Source organism: Phalacrocorax carbo, chromosome Z, assembly GCF_963921805.1.
Source record: "Phalacrocorax carbo chromosome Z, bPhaCar2.1, whole genome shotgun sequence".
In the NCBI taxonomy this organism is placed as follows: Eukaryota; Metazoa; Chordata; class Aves; order Suliformes; family Phalacrocoracidae; genus Phalacrocorax; species Phalacrocorax carbo.
Genome location: NC_087548.1, coordinates 39562934 through 39585989, shown reverse-complemented (window position 1 = coordinate 39585989; position 23056 = coordinate 39562934). Strand labels below are relative to the sequence as shown.

At 36.4% G+C, this 23056-nt stretch overlaps 1 protein-coding gene across 1 annotated transcript in view; it reads right to left on the bottom strand.

Moving 5' to 3' along the window:
• Positions 1 to 473: 473 nt before the first annotated feature.
• The window catches only part of ALDH1A1 (aldehyde dehydrogenase 1 family member A1), a 33171-nt gene continuing 10588 nt past the window's right edge, over positions 474 to 23056 (bottom strand). Inside the window, exons 3-13 of the mRNA XM_009511426.2 lie at positions 21577 to 21717; positions 17521 to 17650; positions 16430 to 16491; positions 14287 to 14415; positions 11345 to 11458; positions 9626 to 9728; positions 8887 to 9071; positions 6698 to 6862; positions 4613 to 4770; positions 3439 to 3513; positions 474 to 1102 (exon numbers count right to left, since the gene is read on the bottom strand). Coding sequence (XP_009509721.1) covers positions 1030 to 1102; positions 3439 to 3513; positions 4613 to 4770; positions 6698 to 6862; positions 8887 to 9071; positions 9626 to 9728; positions 11345 to 11458; positions 14287 to 14415; positions 16430 to 16491; positions 17521 to 17650; positions 21577 to 21717 — 1335 coding nt within the window. The 3' untranslated portion in view covers positions 474 to 1029. The remainder of the gene's footprint in view (positions 1103 to 3438; positions 3514 to 4612; positions 4771 to 6697; positions 6863 to 8886; positions 9072 to 9625; positions 9729 to 11344; positions 11459 to 14286; positions 14416 to 16429; positions 16492 to 17520; positions 17651 to 21576; positions 21718 to 23056) is intronic.

The window sequence follows — 23056 nt, the reverse complement described above, 5'->3', positions numbered from 1 at the left end:
AAAGAGAGGATGAGGAAAAAGGGTGAAGGGAAACAATGGACTAGAGGAGGAAAGAGGAGGGAGGAAAACATGCAAGTTATATGCAGGCATATGAGTACAGAAAAAATGAGGCAGATGTAAATCACAAAGGAGATTGCCTTCCCTCACCTCTCCTTCTCTTATTTCCCTTCAATATTTCTTGTGGGTTATCTGTTAAGACTTTTTTATATACTTATCACTACAAAGCTGGCTCTTTGCAAATTGTTCAGTGTTCTGTGTGTTCATAGTTTTCCATTTACAATACTGTCGAAGAATTAGGGACTTTAGTCTCCATGTAGCCAGTGTATATTCCATCAGGAGTATACACTCCTGATGATCTAAACACACCATTGAGACAGTAGTGCTTCTAAGGATATAAAATACGTGCTACATAGTACCCAGTGGTAAGCCAATGTAATAGAAAAGACTAATGAAAGGGGCAACATTAGGTTTTGAAGGTGGATTTTAATATTGTTTAATATTATCCAGATTACATATTTGTAGTATGATGAACAAATTCAGTAGTCTAAGATATATATCTAGAAGTCTATTATTTTTGAAAGACACACAAAAGTATCTATCTGCTAATTAGCAGATAAAGCACTTGTTAAAGTGCTTTTGTTAAGGCCACAAAGAAAAGAAAATGTGAAGAGAGCTTGCCATCTGACATTTAGGGGATCACATAAATTCAAACCATACCTGTAGAATATATTGAAAATGGAACATTTTCATAGCACTACAGAGAACTTCCACTGAAAATAAAAAATAGTTCTTTCTGAACATGAATTTCAAAATTAGTTGACTGGGTACCAGGCATTAAAGTTTCCTTTTCTCAATTAATCACAATAAGTTTTTCTACATTATTCTCTTTATTGTTAGTGTAAGCAAATACCTCTTATATAGTCAGAAAGCAAAAAGGTTGATGAATAATTTGGGATATAGAACTTTTCAGAATTCAGATAGGCTTTTCAGATTACTTTGAAGATGTTAAGTTCTTCACCTCAAGCAACATTATGAGTTCTTCTGTGGGATTTTGATTGTGACAGTCTTAACTTCTGTGTATTCATGAAGTCCATATTCTCCCCTAGATAAAAGACACCCAAGAGCAATATTTATGTTAATACTTTTTATATGAGTTATGTCCTGGATGGGATTTTTGGTGGTGCTGTGCAATTGTCCAGATGTATAACAAGTATACTGGACATATTTGAGAGACATCTGTGCAGCTAGACTGCTGCTGGAAGCCTTTCGAAAAGCTACAGCAATTCTCTCCTGAGAAAAGTGGGAGAGAAAGCAATTTAATTTATGTTCAAAAGAATGGCATTTAATTGATCTAGTACATTTCTAAACTGGCTTTCTGCGCAGCAAATCAGGCACACATTAAGTCTTCACAAGCATGCTCAACAAGTTATTTGCAAAGGCTCTAATGTCAAGAGTTTTCTCCAGAGTCAAAGAATAGATGCTTCATCTCAAGTAAGTAGGGGACATAATTAATCCACTATAAAATCTCCCAGAGAGTGAAAAACACTTAAATCTTACTGACATGTTATTAGCACGATTCCTCTTTTACATTTTACATGATGAGATGAGGCTTGCTTCTGTGCCTAGATGTTTGACATCTGACACAGTCAAACTATTTAGACATAATTAATAGTTTTGTAGAACAAAGGTTTGCTACAGTATTTTGTTACCCGGTTCTTACTGACATTTTACTAGATACATATGTATGGGAAACAGAAATATGTGCTCAGGACTTTCATGCTGTGGGATTCTGTTAATTTTTAAAGAGGCATCCTATTAGTATATGTCATTCAGTAGCTTAATTCATAATGGTACTATTATTCCAAAAATTATATATGGAATTTTATCCTGGGATTCATGGAAGTCAATGGCTGGACACACTGACTTCCTAATTTCAGTGCTGTTGTTTCACATATATTTCTGCCTCTTCTAAAACAGATTGGCTCAGGTTTACAAAGCTTTTTCCATGGCAGACACCTATCTGGTGCTAATTCCTTCCTGTCCTTTAGCAGGAATATTTTTATTGGTCCACTGATTGTAATTTTGAACGAAACATTAGGAAAAAATTCACTTGCACAAAAGCTTAACTCCTTCAAAATGCACTGTTACAGAGAATATTAATTTTTATCATAGCTTATTATTGTTTTCCTATTATTTGCAGCAAATAAATCCTCTAAAATTTTTTTGCAAAAGGCTGTAATTCAGAATTGATGATCTCCCAATTTTTGGCACCCAGTAAATGCAAAACAGTCCTTGACAGTAATGCCCTAAATTATTGGGTTTTTTTCATTTTGACATTTTCTAAAGCTCTCAGCTTTGGCATAACTCTGTTTCCTTTGAAGTAATTGGGAACTTTGCCATCAGGAGCAGATTGAGTCCAGTGATGAGCAAGCATGAAAAGCCTAGCCTTTATCTCTTAAAAAAGAATATGAAAAAGAGAAAAAGAATCTCTGAAGCACTTCACCTGCAAATATATTTTTAATTACTTCTATTATTCATTAAAAGTACTATGCATATGGCTTAATAAAAGGGAAAACTTACATGTTTTGGTTTTAATTCATGATTTTAAAAATAAATTCTTCTTTCCAGATATATAGCATTTTTAACAAAGGATTTCTTGTGATTTATGTACCAAAAAAACCCCAGAAGACACAATTCTACGTAATATAATGAAAATGTATGATATCAAATGTTTCATGATGTAACACAATACATGATTCTTTTGCTAATATGAAGATCAGGATGAATAGAGGTAAGACAGGACATGCTTCTAATTAAAGCTGGACTAAACCTTGGAAGTTTGAAATAATTTGATTAGCTTATAATTTCTGTATACCTCTCCACTTCTAGTTTGGGAAAAGACCAAAGGTCTGAACACTACAGAGGACTATTTTTGTCATAACTTTTGACTAAGCTGGAATGTACTGTAAAAACATTGTTGCCACAAGACTTTTAAACTAAAAACTCTTGTTTAAATCAAGGATTTTGAAATGTCTTGTGTTTTCAAAAACCTAGCATTAAAAAGGGATTCCACTGCACACATATATATATTTTATATATAGAGAGGCACTGCACACATATATAATTATGCAAGTGACACTTTATATATATCTGCAAAAACTGTAAATCATAAACACAATGATCAGCTTTGCATAAGAGTAGACCACAGGCCAATAAAAATGGTCATTTTGAAAAAGTGTGTTTCTAAGTATTTTTATTATTTGTTTTATAGAGGAGTTCTTTGCTTGACATTGCCTCTGACAACGTGAAGCCTCTAACAGTATATAGACTAATTTGACAAAATCTCAAACTGGGCATCCTAGTTATCAGTGTTTAAGCTGGGTTTTGGCATTTCATATTGCAGTTTCTGTGAATCTACTTTTAAAAGTTTTTACTTACATTTCTCGTCCATTTCCTGACATCTTAAATCCTCCAAAAGGACACTGAGCGGACATTGCACTATAACAATTAACCCTGGAAGAACAGGAAAATTACTTCTGACAGTGTGAAACAACTTTTTCCTCTTCTGAAAAATCAGTGGTTTTCTGTCACCTGTAAAAAACCTATAGTGATATTCACAAATGATACCTGAATACCGTATTTGCAAAAATGTGTGTAGTTCAACATTCAGAGAAAATAATAATTACTAGAAAGTATATTTATGGTCAGGATTCTAACACTCATCAAGAGTCTTAAGCAGAGTGACAGTCATATCTTTGACAGTTATGATAAAATTCCTTCTTAACTACTGCATAACTTTCTTCCATTTAGGAAAAACAACCTCCTAAGTCAAAACTGTTAACTTATTTTTAGAAAACGTATGTTTTTAGGTCACAGGACCTGGGCAGGAATTTGTGCTGGTTACAAGTTCTTCCAGATAAAATGCCAATTGGACACAGGCTTTGTTTCAAGTAAAATTGGTTGTTCTCTGATACATTAGATAACTGTAGGGAAATGCAAAGCGCTGTCAGTGATAGTCATCAGACTCAGTCTGCTATTCCTCCATGCTTTCACTCTTGCACCTCTCAGCCTTTGCTGTTCCAGCTCCATGAAATTTGCCTCTTACTTTTCCATTGCTGGGAACAGTTGTTCTTGGTCTTGTAGCAGTTCTCTCCCACTTGTGTTTCCTTCTTTTCTCAACCGTGTTTTATAAATCTTTCCCATCACAGGTCAGTGTTCTGCCCAGATAATTAATTGATTTACACAGTACAGAAAACAATTCTGCAAATTAAGTATGCATTGAACTATCCCCAGATCCTGAATGGAAAGGAAAGTGGCACTCTCACTTGATTTCCTTTTGTCTCCTTTCCCTTTCAACAAGACACTTTCCTTTTTCAGACTAAGTTTATGGGACAACTATGTGAAGACTTACAAGTATTTATTTAATAGCATGTTGAATATGGAAAGGTGAGGAGAAGAGAGACAGAGGAGGATGGCATTAATCTGCCTCTCTGAAGATGACAAAGAATTGAAATATTAAAGTATACCAACCAAAGAAGAGATAAAATGTCCTACAGTTACTGCCATTGGCACCTGAAGTTCTGAAGGAAGCATTAAAAAAGCCACTACTTACCATACAGTTCCAGCCTGAAGAGCAGCTGCAAATGTCAGTGCTTTATCAATGTCTTTGGTAAAAACGGCTGCTGCTAAGCCATAGGCAGTATTATTTGCCCTCTTGATAACTTCATCTGTAGTTTTAAATTTCATGATTTGTTGAACAGGTCCAAATATCTGGTTCAGACATATGTAAGCATATGAAGACTATTAGTATAACATATTTTTTGTAAACAATTTATATTTTAAAACTTTATTTCTGTCAGATGGTCTTATTTCTGAATTCATTCAGTCAAGAGTGTACATCTCAGAACAGAGTTCTAAAAAGGATTATAAATTCACATAAAGAAAAGATTCATGTAGTATGGAGCAGAGATAGCCTATTGGAAAATTATTAATAAAACAATAAATAAATATATAAAACAATAAGAGACAAAAACAGATAAAGATTAAAAGACACCCACATAAAGGTAGTTAGCATGGAGTCACAGTGTGTTACATATCCCTACTGGTTACCAATGAACTGGTATTTTCTTGGTAAGCTCCAGTTTTAGAGTTGTGAAAGACATTCAACTTTTCCTTTCCATAAATATTCTATTAGTCTTTTATCTCTGCCGGTAGCTGCACAAACAGGCATGTACACTAAGTGAAACAACTATTTCTGCTTTTCAGATGGGTGTTATGAGAGATAATAGTTCCTCAGGCTTAGCTTTCCCACTATTGCCGCTCACCACAGAGTGCCAAGGCTGTGTAGGACGGGGGGCTTTACCACATCTAATTACTTTCACTCTCATAGATCATGAACTTTCCACTTGATTCTCCTGGAAACTGTTTAGTACTAGTTTCTAACTAGAGTTGCAGGGGTTGATTTACATAGATCATAAAACCACTGAATGTTCCCCCACTGTTCAAGCTGTGAGTTTCAGAACCTGACTATTTTTAAAATTGCCTTGGGTCTCTGGGTTTTCATTATTGAATACACTCAAAATAGTGTGAGAGAAGCAGTTCTTGTACTGCTGACCGAAAGGAAACTCATAGGTTTGTCAAGGAACATACCTATGTGCAGTTTCCTACCTGTCTCCCAGACTGGCAGAAACAATGCAATGATTTTTCATATGGCTCTCTCCTGTTTTTCAGATCACTCCCCATCACAATTAACTCTAGATGATCTGGTCTTTATTTTAACCTAGCCTGTTGACTCTTGCTGAATGTACTAGGTATGCTCAGCAGACTGCATCAGCAGTATCACTGGCTATATAAAGGAACACATAGATTTGTACCAATTTTGAAGGAGCTTTCTAGTATGAGGAAGTATAATGGACATCACTTGCAGCATAATTGCAGTGGTTATTAATCAAAATGAATGTAAAAAAAAAAAACATAAAGAAGTCATGACCGGCTTTTTCTCATGACCGGCTTTTTCTCATGACCAGCTTTTTCTCAATGGCATAGCAGCTCTGCATTCCTCACTCTCCCATCCCTTGCAGATGATCACTGCTGCCCTGGCACTGCCACCTTAGCTGGGTTAGTAAAACCTCCTTCAACGCTGTGTAGACACATCTGCAAACTGATGTAGGTTAAATGACCCTGCAGAGGCAAAACTCTGCTTTACTGTAATTGCCACTAAAAAAATGCCTGTGCAAGAACAATCTCTTTTCTGTTATTGCAGAATAGCTGCTTGGTGCATATTGTGCCCACACCCCAACTTAAGTGGCTCCTTAGGCAGTGCAAAGAGTTCACAGGCTGTGACTTCAAGGTTTGCTTCTCTGCTACAGGTTACTGTGACTTTGTTATGTGAGATGTGGGCAGTGTGGCAGTATGGGGTGATGTAAACAAACTGAACCTCAGTATTTCTTATCTACTGCCAGCCTATGCTGGAGCCTTTGTTGGCAGGCCAACCTCATACTCCTCTCCCTCACCTCCACTGAGTTGGTGAAATAGATATCAGAAACCAAGAAAAGCATTTTAAACACCACCGGAATGAAATGACAGATTTACTGAGAGTGTTTTTATGTAGCTACTTGACCTTCTAAATGGATATTTTGTTCAGACATTTAAACAGACAACCTCCAGTGAGCGTACAGACTGCCAAGAGTTTATTTACCTCTTCTTTGGCAATGCGCATATCATCTGTAACATTAGAAAAAACTGTGGGCTGGATGAAGTAACCTTTGTCTCCCCATGGACCGCCTCCACATTCCAGTTTGGCTCCTTCTTTCTTCCCACTCTCAATTAACTCCAGGATTTTTTGAAACTGCTCCTTATCAATCTAAATTAAAAGATATCACAGGGATGAAAAGAGCACACACTGATAATGTGTTCTTCTAACTCATTTACCAAAACCTAACAATGTTCCAGCTTTGTTCAATTGCATGTGTTGAAGAGGGACACCTGGAGAGCCCTGCAAATATTATTGTCTCTAACTTCTCAAAACTTTGCAGGCTTCTCTCAAATAGACCAATGATCAGAAATTTTGACATAGGAGAATCAGCTGTAGATGGATATCCTGGTTTTCTTTAACAAATAAGGAAAAAAATCTATAAAATGGTTAAGTTTTGTACTTCTCCCAGTACTCTTGCCAACTGCAAATGGTTCATCAAAATAAAAACTGCTGTGTTGATTCTGCAAAAATAACAGAGGACTTGATCTAGCCGACAAGACTCTTCTGTACTTCACTAGGTCTGGTAGATTGACCATACGTTTTCCTAAACTATTAAAGAAATTCAAAAAGCAACAATAAAACAACTGAAATTAAATTTTTTTTTTTCAATTCATTCTGATTTATTAGTGGAATAAAGACATTTACTTTTGTGGTTTGAGACACATAAATGGCAGATTGTTTTTCGTATGAAGCCAATCTCTGCTCCTCCACTCACCCAAGCCTACCAACAAATTCCATATATGCCAAGCATATTGCAGTTTGGCTCTATAGTAAGGCAAATGCATGCTCGTTGGCTGAAAAAGGAGTTTATGGTGGCAGTACAATAGGGGCTTATAGCTCTCTAACCCCCTCTAGTTTTTAGTGAAAAAGTGCGTAAAGGGAAATAGTGTAAATGAGGACTAGAAACAGATCACACATTGTTTCTTCTTCACCTCTCTCCAAATCAACCAATCACCACTTCAGGCCTGAAGGGAAATTGTGGACAAGATAACATTTATATCAAGAAAAACTCAACAGTAAGGCTTTTTTGGTAAAGGCGTTTAATGCCCTCTTTTTTTTTTTTTTCATTTGTTCCATTGTCGTGATTCTTTCCTTCAGTCTTTCAGAGTTCAGCTCTTGAAGCACTGGCTCATGAACATACTGAGATTACTTCTAGGGGAACTCTTGCACAGAAGCTTCTTCTCTGTGACCATGCTCATCAATCAGCAAAATAGGTGCTGCCTTTAATTCTCTTATTTATACAATAAAAAGGTTGCATTTCAGTTTAAGCAACAGGTTTTACCATGGTCATAGAATGCAACAATATTTTCAGAGGTTCTGGGGAATCCTGGATGCATATTAGACTAAACAGCTATCCAGCTAAAGCTGTGATAAAAGCTTATATTTATAAGGATATGAATTTATAAGACTATTTATAAGGAGGTGATTTGTAGTTTGCTGTGTTCCCTTTGTCATTTGCTTTCAAACAGTTGCCTTACTGAGTGCTGAAGTCATAAAATTTCAGCTGCGCTGGTGGCCAAACATCTCTTGTGCAATAAACATCTTGAAGAGAATACGAGGTTTAGATGATACAGCTCACGTTACTGTCAGTGGTTCCTTTGCTATTATTATCATAATTATTTTTCTTAATAATCTGTGAATTAGCATATATATGATCTTTTGAATTCCAGTAGGCCTTTGGCTTTTTGGTGCCTACTGTGAAAAGTGTTACTCAAACCTGCTGCATGAGGCAGGTCCTGCCCCAGAGGGCCTGTGAACTAGAGGACAAATACGGCTTGCATGGAGGCTCTATGACAAAGAAGTATAATGAATATGCCTGATAAAGTCTATCATTTTTTGTTTCTAGAAAGATTTAGTTAAAGCACAACAAAGAATTTGAAGACAAAGAGAGATATTTAACATGATTACCACAGAAGAAATGTACCTAAACCGCATGGTTACAATTGTCCATTAAATAGGATCATGCCAGTTCCAAAAGGAGAAACTGCTAACTTGTGAAAAAGTCCTGGTCTTCCAGACTAACCGCTAGACAACTGTACTTAGCCTTGAAGATAATGTAACAATAGGTTTAGAAGTACATTTAACTGTGGTGTCATGTCACATTTATATTGGAAACACATAACATTACTTACTTGAGGGCCTTGCTGTACACCAGGCAACAGAGGATTCCCAAGAGTATACTTCTTTGCTCGTTCAATGCTCCGCTGAACAAACTCATCATAAACAGGTTCTTCCACAAAAATCCTAGATCCTGCTATACAACACTGTCCCTGGTGGTAGAACAGACCAATATGTGCAAATTCCACAGCGCTGTCCACTGCAAAGAAATGCAGTTTATCTGATCATAAGTTTGAATGGTCATGTCATAAATTCTTTGTCACTCCATCTTATTTCCCTTTTTAGTACTTTTTATTTTTATGGTCCTTTGAAACACAGATATTAATCCATTTACTTATTTCCAAAACTACTTTTATCAAGAGTAGCACAGTACACCTAGACAAACACACATTCAGATGTTCTATGTGAAATGTAGATTCAACAGTATTTGCCCTATCAGCAGTACCAAGAGGAGTATCCAGCTAGAAAGTTAATAAACCTGTATAAGATCCATCTAGCTGCTTTTGGTTCTGCATTCAGGTTGCATTAGGGTGATCTTAATTACAGTAAGGGTGGACAAGCTGTCAGAGGCTCATTTCTTTTCAGGAACCATGTATTTTTTGGTGGCAATCTAACTTAAAACTATGGTGTGACCAGAAAACATTAAAAATTACTCCTTCATTAAACAGATACAAATCATTTACTGACAAAGAAGAGAAAAAGAACAGGGGACTTGCAAAAGTAGTAGGTTTATATAATAAAAATGCTACTAACAGTCTGCGTCTGCAAATATAATGTTAGGACTTTTTCCTCCAAGTTCCAATGTAACTCTCTTCAGATTGCTCTTCCCTGCTGCTTCTTTAATCAGTTTGCCAACCTAAAAGGTAGGGAGAGGACAGCTTCATCTCAAAAAGTTTATTATGAACTCAGTAACACTTCTCTGAATTCCTCAAAAATGAAAAACAGTTCACAGTTGTCTACTATCCCAGTAACTGTAGAAATTAAAAATAAATTTTAAAAAAATTTTGAAAAGAAGAGCCAAGGTGCAAATGACTTGCAGTCTACAAATCAGAAACACTTTCTAGAAGAGTTTCTCCCTCGATGCACTCATGTTAACTGCCAAAACTGTCTAATGATTTTTTGGTTACTACCACTCTACTTGCTTGTATCTGTAATATAAAGTAGACACTGATTTCTGCTCTGCCTGTTACTCCCATTAGGTTGAAATACCGGTTTTATACATGTAAAGGCCATTTGATACACAAAATGTATGAGAGAAAAAGTAGATATCTGTACTGCCTGCACGGCCAGCCCTTCTATATTCCAGTTTCTCCCTTAGAAGAAAGAAGAAGAGAAAATGGATGCTGTGAGGCAGAAGACCTACCCTGCTTCTTCTATTGATAGTATAATTAAAGGAACTACTTAATATGAATCATCCTGGAAGAACTGTGAAAAGAAAACATGCTTGTAGTCCTTGTAGCTTTGGTCTGTAACTGCTTGTGTGTAGCAAGTATCAGGTAGCTTCCTCCCTCTGCCAGCCTTCTTGCCTTCATTTCTCACTGCTAAATTACACTGTCAGACAAAGAGGACTGTCACAGAAGTCTATGAATATACCCCCTGGTCCACCTGACTTTGGAGGGACACAGGGGACTAGGAATTGTTATTGTCCGTTGGGAAAATCTTTGGGATATTTCTTAGATATTGGAGTTTTACTTTAGAGCTGAAGATTTCTAACAATAATCTTAGATTTTGCACTCAGTGTGTACTGATCCTTATTTAGCTTTGGAGTGGACATCCAAGAAGTTAAGAGACCAGCTGGCAGCTCTTCCATGTAGCATGCATACAGGCAGATAATATAATGTACTGCCTCAAGGATATGATTATATAATGCCTGCACTAAGAAATATTCCATCATATCACTCACAGTTGTTCAGTGAAGGTTAGGAAAAACTAACAGTGACTTTCCTTGCAATTATTAAACAGATACATATTGAAACACACTTCTAAGACCACCTGGATGATCATCAGTATCATTCAAATACCAAAAAGTGATCACCTCACCTAAGTGTGTGCAGAACCAGGAATAAAATTTCTGAAGTACCTTCCTACTATCCTGTTGTTATTAAAATGAAAGAGAACAGAGCACCGCCTGTTTCATTTTTTGCATCTTTAAAATAATTATTCTTCAAAAAAAGCAAACAAAAATTTATTAAAATGTTTTCTTTCTAAAGGACAAGACTTAAAATAGCCTTGGTATACTAGAACCTATTGTGCCTCTGCTTGAAGGGGCTTTCTGCAATACAAACATTGTTTAAATATGTTTTAAGTTAATAATAACCAACAAATCATTAAACAGACTTTGTTTAACAAACTAGCAGCCAAAAGAAAGAAAAAAGTTAAAATAATTACATAGAACAAGTTAGATATTAAATCATTACTGGGAATCAGAAGGGCACTTTTCCTACTTATATTTTCTTGCATTCATTATAGTACCTCTGTAGAGCCTGTGAAAGCTACTTTATCTACATCCATGTGGTGAGAAATTGCTGCTCCAGTGGTGGGTCCAAAGCCTGGCACAATATTCACAACTCCAGGTGGAAATCCTGCCTGAATTGGAAGAGAGAACCCTATAAATTTGGGGAAGGATAATGACTAGAAAAACATGTCTCATATAGTCTTCTCTTTTCAGTTCTCCAGCCACTTCTTCTCAGTCATTGCCAGACCTCGAGGCCCAAATATGTTAATTCTCTCACAATTTATGCCCTCTTTCCCTCACTGGTCTTTTAGGTTATTGAACTGTCCCTTTTTTAAAAAGAAGTACATTTTATTTTAGTTCTTTTTCAGTGCATTGACAAAGAATAAACTTATTTTTGATTTTCTCTTCCAGTCAGATGTGTAAAGAAAAAGATTGCTTAATTTCATGCCTGATTCATTAAAGCTATTTGAATCACCCTCTGTGCTTGTTGAAGTCTGCTCATTATCCCTCATACTAGATGAAATTTAATTAATGATCTGCTGCCTTACACTGACATACTATAAAGAAAAATGATGGAAATAGTACTTCAAACTCAATGTCTTTGCTTTTTTCTCAAGACATAGGTTGAAAGTAGATAGTGGGTAACGTGGGATTTTACAGCACCGAAGAGGCAGATCAGCTACCAAGCATGAAAAAGCTGGCTACCTGAGATATGCACAGTCTCAGTATCTTGCAAATTTTCTATTTAAAGAGGCTGTTCCTGTGGGCCAAATCAAACCTATTGTTTCCTACCAATTCTGTATTAGTTATGTTCCATTCATAAGCAAAATAAGTTATTTTCTTCCAACGGCTTGTCAGGCAAAATCCCATGGATGAGTGAAGTGCAGCTGAATTTCCTGTCGGCTCATGAAGCAGCTATGGGATCTCAAAGGCATTTGCAGAACAAATTAGAACAAAATAGAATTAAAAGACCAAAAAGATGCATCTCCTGTACGATCACTTAAATGAGTCTCTTTTCAGCATTAAACAGGACTTTGGAATTACATTCAAAGGTTCCATTTTCATTTGGAAAATGGTGATTTCCGGCTGGTGAGTTACAGCTCCTAAACCTCCTGTCCTGCCATAGTGACATCAGAGAATTACTTTTCTCTGGTCAGCTTCAGTTCCTTACAGGTTAATGCTCAGATAGATTCTATCAATGCCTTTTATGCTCATTTAATAGTCCAGATTAATATTTACTCCAGAACTAATGAAACAATGAGGTTCCTTCCATTTGCTTAGCATTGCGTTTCATATTTAATTCATAGAGAAAAGTAAGAATAATATTTTTTATGGGACTAATTCACACTGTCATACTTTGGGCATTTAATTTTCATGTCTGTATTAAAAACAATTCTCTACATATTAGCAAAGGAGCCTTGTGAGGACTATTAAGAAGGATAGTGAGGATTACTAGAAGTTACTATATATAGTTTTTTAATGTGGACACTTGAGAATTAGAAATTTAAATTAGATCTTCAGATAGTTTCACAACTCTAAAGCAGCTCTGAAGTGATTACTGAGGTTTTGATCACTACCAGGGATTTGGGCTCCAAAGTTTTTGGGTAATCTAGGTGTAAATTAAAACTCAGCTAGATTTGGGTGAATGAATCTTGAAGGACTTGCTAAGATAAATATTTGTCTTTTTTAAAGCTCCACAATATCTATCAGATAATATACAAAAGATATTTCACAATTATACACTTCAGCTTCTCATCCAGTTGAACACTGAATGAATGGGCAAAATGAGAATCATCTTGCTTTTTACTAAAAACACTCTAACTCTGTAACGGTTGTAAGTGTGCATACAAAATGGACCACTGACCACAGTCCCACTTATGAGGTCTCCTTTCAAGAAATCAGTATATCAGTATAGCTATTTCATTAGACTCAGAGCAGAACTGAGTTACTTCCGCTGTAAATCTGCTTTTTCAGTGAAATATACTTTCTGATACTTATTGTTGAAAATTAATAGAGAAGGTATCTCTGATAGGTTTTTAAAGCAATTCCTCCTCCCCAAAATTATCTAATAGCATTTTCTATGTGATGCAATAACAGCAGGACTTGGCTCCTTCCTGATAGTTGTTTAGTTTCTGTGAGATATTAATGCATAACCAGTCATTATGCTCTGCTGAATCATTGTTTTGAAGCAGAATAATAAAATATGCCAAGTCATTTCCATTAACACTCTTCAAGGTAACAGCACTAGTGATTATTGACATCTATGCCAACTCTTCAAACATGTTAGATTACATTCATTGGTTTTATTGGGAAGCAAGATAGCTGAAGTGTTTAACTGTTCTTTGGGTGTTTGCTAGGCTGGGCACAATAGTCAATCTAAGTTTGGAGACACTAGAGAAACTACCATACACCTTGTGTTCAAGAACACAAAGTGTGTTCTCCCAGTTTCTGTGTGAAGAGAGTTCACAAGTTTGACAGCAGTCACAAGTTCAATTTTACAGCTCCCTGTTAATAATAAACCTAGGTGGATGAAAAGTTTCTTCAATTAAAAAATAATAATAATTAGCTGTAAAAACAGGTTTTCTGTGATAACTATGCTAATAAAGTCATTGCCACCCACCTCTAACTACTCTGCTTTTTACTCCTTGTTTGCTTTTGACTTTGAAAGGTACTGTGCTTTTGTAATACAAATATGTTTGCTAAGGAATAAAGTTTACTAAACTGCTGTTGTCACTTTTGTGTGTGTGTGTGTGTGGACTAGGCTGAAAGATATGCATGCTTTTGCTTTGGACTTGCTTCACTGTTTTACAGTAAGGTAATTTCCATAGTACAAGGCTAGATATGCAATGAGAAGTACTTGCAGAGGACAGCCTGTCTTATATTACCTCTGTGACATTTCAGCTGCAGTATACTCTTACATTTCTGAGAAGGGCAGAAGAATCTGTTGTTGATGACTTACCTCTTTAATTAAGGATCCCATGTAAAGGGCAGTCAGTGGAGTTTGTTCTGCTGGTTTGACAACTACCGTGTTTCCACAACAAAGGGCAGGGGCTATCTTCCAGATGAACATAACTAATGGGAAGTTCCACTGAAAGACAGATGAGAAGGTGTATCCTATTTCTAATACATCACCAAAATGGCTTTGCTTTTTCTATAATAATAGTGCAAATTGTCAACTGGGTGGTTGAACTCTTTGTTGAACTCTTTTCAGAATGAAGATATTTTGAAAAAGCAACTGGCAAGTCATGTTATACAAAGACCAGTGATTTTGGTATATGTGGGTCCAGGGGAACCAAGGTTTTATTTAAAAGCTCAAGAGACAGTAAGTGTACTCCTCTAACAAAGCCTTACAGAAAGTTGCTGGATTCATGGTGAAACTCAGAGTTTTGCTGTCTTAAATGATCACATACATCATGAATTCAGTTTTCTAAGGGAGACAAGGTAATAACATGAGACATTCCTCTGCCCTCTTCCCTGGAGGTTTCAGTGGCAGCTCCATATTATGGTCAGTCCAGCCAGACTGCAGAGCAGCTGACTGCTTTGGACCCCATATTCTGCAGTATGAGGAACTGGGAGAAAAATGGGTTGCACCTTTGAGAGTATTTCTAATAGTATTGGAAGCATTGAGCTTGTGGGCCTTAGTACAAAAGATGCAGTGTGCCTTGCCTTTATGGTAGTGGGGAAAAAGGCAGTTAACAGTTATCTATTATGTCAGAATGGCTTGGAGGAATATACCCGTAACTGTTCTTTATCTTTTCCTTATCTCATTTCAGTCTCACCCCACTCCCAAAAATAACAGGAGCATAAATAACACAAAGTAAGTACAGGGTTTTCTGGATCTTCATCACTAAAGTGAAACTGTGCAAGTGGAAGGGAAATAGTGAGCTTGCAAAAGCGTTTTGCAGCATTCACATAGTCCTTAAAGTTTTTAGTTTACACAAAAACCTTCATCTTGGTTGGTTCAGATTTCAATAGCGAGAAAATAAAGACATACTCAGAAGTCCTCCAACATTTTATAAAGGAAGCCAGTATTTGTGCTAACTGCCTATATTCCTGGATGCAATTCTATTTAGAAGTGGACACACCTGGTGTTTCTAGTCCTTTAGCATACCTTGACTCTGAGTGCTTTACTTGAAATATCTTGTGCCTGACCTACAAGAGAATCTAAACCAGCAGATTCCCAAGCTCTCCTAGAGGCTGGATGCAAACTTATTCCAGTGTCGTTCTCTAAATCAATGTAGTGGTCTTAAGAGATAGCTAATCTGCAGGCTTAACTGAAAGACATCAGGAGCATGTGTGGTACCCACATGTGTGAGCAAACCTGGTAAGCAAGCTGACTATTTGAGAATCTGATAAGCTGTTGAGCAGGTCAGGTTAGTCTGCTCACTCCTACCATGTGCAAAGAGATAGGAGGATTAGGATTGTCTAGTGCATATAATAATTTTCACAGCAACCCATTGAAGCTGTGTAGATGTCATGAATATGGTTAAAAGATTAGTTTCTCAGTGTTTGAATGTTCAGACTCAGACAGGCCTTTTGAATCTTCACTTAAAATAAGTGACTCCAAAACCGGGAATTTAAGCACTCCAAACAGGAGCTTAGGAACATACGGCTCAGTATCACTGTGCTTATTGGACACATTCTTTGTGTTGGTACTTGTACCATCAACACAGTGAATGGGTCTTAGACAAAAATAAAGATCCAGCTGTCTGGATGCTCTACAGAGCAGAACAGATATTCCAGGTCCTAAGGAGCTTATTGCTTATAGGTTGTAAATATTACCCTCTCCTACTTGTTTATTTCTAATTCCTTCAGTTCCAACAAAACACAATTCTGTCTTTCAAACTAATCCACCAGTCAATCTTTTGAGATTTACTTTCCCTCCATATAGAGGGAGCAAGGAGACAAGGCTGGACTGGACTGACTCATCAAAAACTCCACGCTGCAGAATTTGATAAGTATTCAGGATAGTCTCTATCTTCCAGAACCTGAACATTTCTGATCAGTAATGTTTCACAAACGCACTTGAATAAGCAAAATTTCAAAAGCATTTCCATTTGTAACAGGAACATTTGTGTTTTTCGTAAATGTCTTCAACCTACAGGAATAATTTGGCCACACACACCAATAGGCTCATGTCTTGTAAATGTGAAGAAGTTTCCATCTAAGGGAAGAAGAAATAAATTAGACATTTAGACAAAGCATTCATGAGAAACAGTTAAATCAGAAAGAATATAAAGTTGGATACAAAATTTAGCTGGATACAATTTTACTTATAAATGATATTTTCAAAATCCTAACTATGCAAAAAACCAACCATAAAGTACATCTGGATTCAATATCTATTTTCTTCATGTCTCCAAGGTCTGATTCTGCCCGTCTCACTGACTTCTAGCAGTGATAAGCCTGCTTCTCAATATGGTATGCACAGCACACCAATAAGCATTCCTCATTTCTTTTTTCTTTCACCACCTCTCTGGGTTTTTTTTTTCTTTTTTTTTTTTTTGTAGGGGAAAGTGCTCTTTTAAAGGCTATTTGCAGTCCTAGGTACATTTTAATATTATATCTTAGCTTAAATCAAATCCATTAAGTAAAAAATTCTCTTTGATTCAAATAAACATGTGTTCCAGTAAGCCTAGTATAGAGTTGGAACTATTTATCACTCCAGTTTTCCTTAATTCCTTCTTTATTACCATTTTTTCCTTTGTCCTTCTGAGAGAAGGCATCTAGGAACAATGTTTTCACAGAGCTGCTTAACAGGAGAGGGAACAGAATGAAATTTCAGCAAAATATATTTCTCATTCCTATCTCTTAGTACTCTTCCTAATACATTATCCAGCAACTGAAACAAATATTATCATTTGTGCTAATCTTAGCTTTAACAGGCAAGTACCAGGTTTTCATTACTGCACCATTGCATTAGCTATACATTGCTATACAAAATTAACCTACCAGGCTTCTTAGATGTACATAGAGGCCAAAATCTTTTATCAATAAGCAGTACTTATCAGTGATGTATAGAACAAGAAAAATGTTAATAACTGCACTAAATGTTTAAAACAAGCACTATGACAAATCCTAAATAACCTATATTGAGAACTATCTAAAATATTTTCCATTTGAGATATTTTTTGAATTGTACATTTTTACATTGGCTTCAGTTCTGTACTTTTGTTATCTCAAAACTACTCACCCATTGGAACAGTACGCCCATGGATTTTATCAGCCCAGCCTGCACAGTAGCGTAACGTTTTGATACAGGCACCTAAATCCATTAGGTAGGCAGTAGAAAAGAGTTTCCCACCATCAATGGCTTCCATTGTCTGCAGACAACAGCAGTTGCAAAGTTAATATAAAATATTGATAATGGTTCTCGTGCTTGTACTTTGTCGTTTAATTTTTTGTTGTTCAGTTCAGAAGTTTTCAGCTTTAGTACAAGCATTTAGATTAATTCTCCTTTGAAGGATACCTAGCATTTGAAAAACCCAGAGTAGCAATTTACAAATAACAGATTTTCATGATGGTTTATTCAGTGAGCTATGCAGATAACATAATCATGACACATTTACAATGGTGAGATGTTCTGAAAAAATAACATTTCTCACATCTGAATCAGTTACACTGTTCTACTCTATATTAAATATTCTACAAATGTAGATGAAAAGATCATCGAGGAGTCTGTGCAAATAACTGATGCAAATAAAATGAGTGGCGTCCCTTAGCCTATTTGCACTTACACCCATGGTAGGCAGCAGTTTCCTGGAAATAACTGTCACATTAACTTAGGATCCTGTGGTTTTTTTTTACTAAGGAACACCTTTCTAGGTGCTTAATAAATGCATGATTAGCAAATTCTATGAACAAGAAGACTGAAAGCATGGAATAAAATATGCCAAATATACCTTGAGTGCTTGATGTGCAACAGAAAGACCTGAGCCATCAAGAACTTTTAACAGAAAAATTCACTATGACAAATAAATATGTATACAGAAGAGACTCTTTTTTATTGGCTATCTACTAACCAAGTGAACTAAGTGTTCTTATTTGAAACCAGGCCTGACTCTCTGTACCATGGATCTCCATGCCAGGCAGATATAAACGTTTAGAATAATAATCAGCAAATATCCATTCAACACCTATAACTTTTCAGCTGACCAATTCTATTCTACCCACAGTGCACCCAGAGACACCAGCACTAAATGGGGTTGATTTCCAGCCAAGTTAGTCAGTGTGGTTTGGACTAATGTTATTTCAATACCTCTAATTGCCAGAACATCTAAAGACTGTGTGCAGTTAAATAGTGTCAACATCTTCTTGACACTGATAGAATATTTTCCTGAAGTTTTCCAGCACAGAGGCACTGGGGACCTTCAGATTTGTGAACAGTCCTGTTAGGATACTTAGTAGGAAAACCACAAACTATAGTTTCGAGATCTAGTCAGATGTTAGAAATACAATTTTCTTTTCTAAATTTGCTATTTTATATGTCCAAGGTTCTTGAATGTTTCTGGCTGCATCTACAGACTGATCCTGCAAGTACAATGTTTCACCAAAAACTCCCCTGTGAAATCTGCAGTTTTAGTTAGCTGGACACATTGCTGATATCATACTTGAAAAGAGAACAGAACAAATGGAGAAGCCAGAAATGCTTGATGGCTTTCACCAACAAGGAATTGATTAAATGAGATACACCCTTGCCATTCCTGGCAATATATTGGGCACTCTGTTCTGTTTGGACAGGGCAGAAAATTCTTCCCTGCCCTTAAACTTATGAACTCCATAGCTTTGAACATCACAACAGACTGAAATCTAAGAAACAAAATCCTCAGTGGTTCTTTCAGTACCCTGCTTTGGCTTATTGTTCCAGTAGCCTACCTGTAGGCCTGCTGAACCCCTGGAGCTTCAGGATAGGCATGTTATCATTGCATGAAACACTAAAATGGGTTCATGTTCACTGAAATGTGTTGTGATCATGTCCCTGTAGTTGGCACTGGTGAGGCTGGACCTCAAATACAGTGTTCAGTTTTGGGCTGCTCACTGCAAGAAGGACATTGAAGTGCTGGAGCGTGTCCAGAGAAGGGCAACGAAGTTAGTGAAGGGTCTGGAGAGCAAGTCTTATGAGGAGTGGCTGAGGGAACTGGGGTTGTTTAGCTTGGAGAAGAGGAGGCTGAGGGGAGACCTTACCACTCTCTACAACTACCTGAAAGGAGGTTGTAGTGAGGTGGGTTTTGGTCTCTTCTCCCAACTAGCAATAGGAGGAGAGGAAATGGCCTCAAGTTATGTGAAAGGAGGTTTAGATTGGATATTAGGAAAAAAGTCTTTACTGAAAGAGTAGTCAGTCATTGCAACAGGCTGCCCAGAGAGGTGGTGGAGTCACCATCCCTGGAGGTGTTCAAAAACCGTGTACATGTGGCTCTTCAGGGCATGGTTTAGGAGGCATGGTGGTATTGGGTTCGCAGTTGGACTTGATGATCGTAGAGGTCTTTTCCAACCTTAATAATTCTATCATCTATGAAATTGAAGAATTTTGATCCTGGCCAGATGTACTAACACATGAAAATGCCTTTAGAATGAGCTTTGGGTGTCTATTTTCACCTCTAGTGTTTAAAAAGCTATTTGCTGTTCCATAGTACTAGATTTGCAGTTGGGATATGCTGTGAGTGGAGGAAATCTTTCTTTATTTTTACAAAGTTTGAAAAGCACTTCATTCAAACACACCTTATCTAAAAGGGGAAAGTATACAATAATGTGAGTGAGGTGTAGGAGATAAAAACAAAGTCAGTAAAACAGAAACTTGAGAGTGGCCCCAGAGTAAAGCAATACTTTCATATGATGAAATGGCAAGTGGGAACAAAAACTAACTTAATGTTTCAGGTTTCCTGGGGAAAAAAAGATTATTTCTCCATCCTCTTTGCATGTGTAATGCCTTAGGCTGTACAATAAAGAAGCAAATGTCAGTTTATCCAGTATTTAACTGACAAGGGGGTATACTTTTCCTATTACAAATGTAACTGTCTTGAAATTTTGTGTCTCTCAACTCCAATAAATCTAGCATTGTTAAGCACACAAGTTCTAGCCATCCAAGTTTTCTCCTGAGAAGTTAGGCAATTATCAGTCCCTATCAAGGTGAAAAGATTAATTTAGAGAAATAACTCGGTGAAGAAAACTGTAAATTTGACAGTTGCAGACTTTGGAGTTCAAGGAAATAACCTCAGCTACTTTGAACTTTCATTTTTCTTTTAAAAAAATTTTTGGGACCCATACAAGTGTCTTCCAATACTACAGCCATAAGGACAATAAAATGGGTAATAAATTCTTTACAGGTTTTATGTATTTTGAAGGTTTAAATTTTATGAGCTTATCAATGGTTCTGAGCGATGATCCTGAATGTTGGATAGTCCTTCTACACTCTTAAATTTTTGACACTGTTGGCAGAACCCCAGGGTTCATCTTCAGGACAGTGCAAACAGTTATCCTGCCTAAATGTTAATTCCAGAAGGTGCTTGAAATAGCAAAGAGATCATTTTAATGGTAGCATCATATGTGGAGTTTAAAATAAAGGAGGAGGGGTGCTACACTTTACCAAATTGGTGGAGCATTTCTATTTTAAATTGTTCTTGTTTGCCCTAGTGTACAATAGGTAGATGGTGGTGCTACAAGTTATGTGTCTACTGTTAAGAGTTGTAAAATGGTCAATACACAGTATTTGGTAAACACAGGACATCATTCCACACCTCCCATTTTCTTCCTACTAATAAGTAATTCCTTGCAGCCTTTGATCCTGGTTAAGGTTTTTCACCCATTGGCAGTTGCAAGAGGGAGTTAATGAAGGACTAGTGATAACAAAATATGTAGCCATGAAATTCAAAATTTATCCCAGTTCTGACTTATATCATCTGTAAACACTGAGTCAGACTTGGAGTTTAGGTCCTGATTCAGGCCTTGGTTCAGACAAGTGTTACGCATGTGGTCTATGTTAGTGTGTCCTTAAGAATGAACAATTTAAATTTAATTGACTGTAGGTGGCTTAAGTATCATCTTAAAGGTAATCAAATAATCAAATACTTTGGGTGTTAACAGACCAGAGTTCAAGCCATTTTAATGAGGTCCTTTTGTAACACAGATGAAAAATAAATATTGAGACAGTCTGACTTTCCAAGGATTTAGCATGTTATGCTAGCTAATATCTTTCTTTATAAATAGGACATAGGCTTTTTTCACAAGCTTTTTGCTCATGTATCATACTCACAGCTAAAATCAGCCGATCTCTTTCAACTAAGTCAGCTAGTTTATTCAAGAGCCTTCCTCGTTCTGAAGCATCCATTGTACGCCAGGGTGACCCAAGCTCAAAAGCTTTTCTAGCTGCTTTAACAGCCTTGTCTACATCTGCCTGTGGGGAAAACAGAGAAACTTTTATAACCAATAATTGATTCTGTCATCAGTCTTGTTAGATGTTAAGCATGTAAGGTGTTTCACAAGATAAATACCACCAACACTCATCTAACCAGAATTAACACAGTAATTTTAGATACATATGTTATTTTCTTTCAAACACTTCTGCTATCATTTCAGCAATGTAAATCTGTATCAGAAACAGATGGGAACTTTATTTTTAAAATTTAGATTTTTAAACCCTCTGCCTTTTAGTGTCTGTAATTGGAGATACACCCACCAATCACATTGTTGATGCAATTTAATAATTTGTATGTGCAAGGAGATGTCCAAATCCATAATTTAAATATTTAAGTACACAACATTATCGAAAAGTATCTGGTTTTGTGATAAAGATCATATTAGAAAAATCTGTTCCTTAGAAAGTTTCATAAAATGAACACAAATTTATTATTAAGGAAGACAAACCGATGCATTTGTTTTTGAAAGTTTTAAGGAACATTTGGTTTTTTTAAATAATTTTGACAGTTGACTAATAGACCAGGTTTAAAATTCTAAGCCTAAATATTCTAAGGTCTAAGCATTGTCTTTGTATTAAGCAAAGTAACTTGTCAATGGATTAATGAATTTATAGCATATATTTTATTCATCATCTGTCCTTTGCTATAGCAGGAAAATCTACAACGACTTACATGAAATGGTTTTCTGTGCAAGGGCATTCCAAGGTATAGAAAATGCAATTAAAAATCTCATGAGAAAAGGCTTTTAGTACTTGAAATTATTCTATATTTCACGTTTCTTGTCAAATTTTTCCAGGAAAACTATAGTGTAAAAAGGAGGCTTATTCTATCTTTTTGTTAGATATTAAAAGCAAATTTTAAGAAAAAAAGGCAGAACCTATACATGGCACATTTCCATGAACATTTTGCATGCATTGTTTAAAGGTTTCTTTCAAACTTTTTTTTGTACTACTAGTTGCTAGAGTCTCCTCCAAGGAAATCACTGTCAAGGTTGACTAAGAGAGCAAAGTTGGCTAAGTTAAGACCAAAGTTAATTTTTCTAAGTGTGAAACAGATCTTTAACTGATGTTGCTATCCAACAACTAATTTTTAAAAGCTGGGAGTGGGGTGGGCAAGTGGTTTGGAAAGCCCAGCACAGACCTGCTAGGCAGAAGGCCCACAGAACTTCCCAGAATACTTTCCAGGAAGTCTGCAAAAAGATAGGAAGGATCTCTACAAATAGCACAGTCATTACTATAGGGTAATACTGACCAGTCACCTATATCAGGCAGCTGAAATATACCAGCTCAAAAAGAACTGCTTTCCTGTGGAACCTGT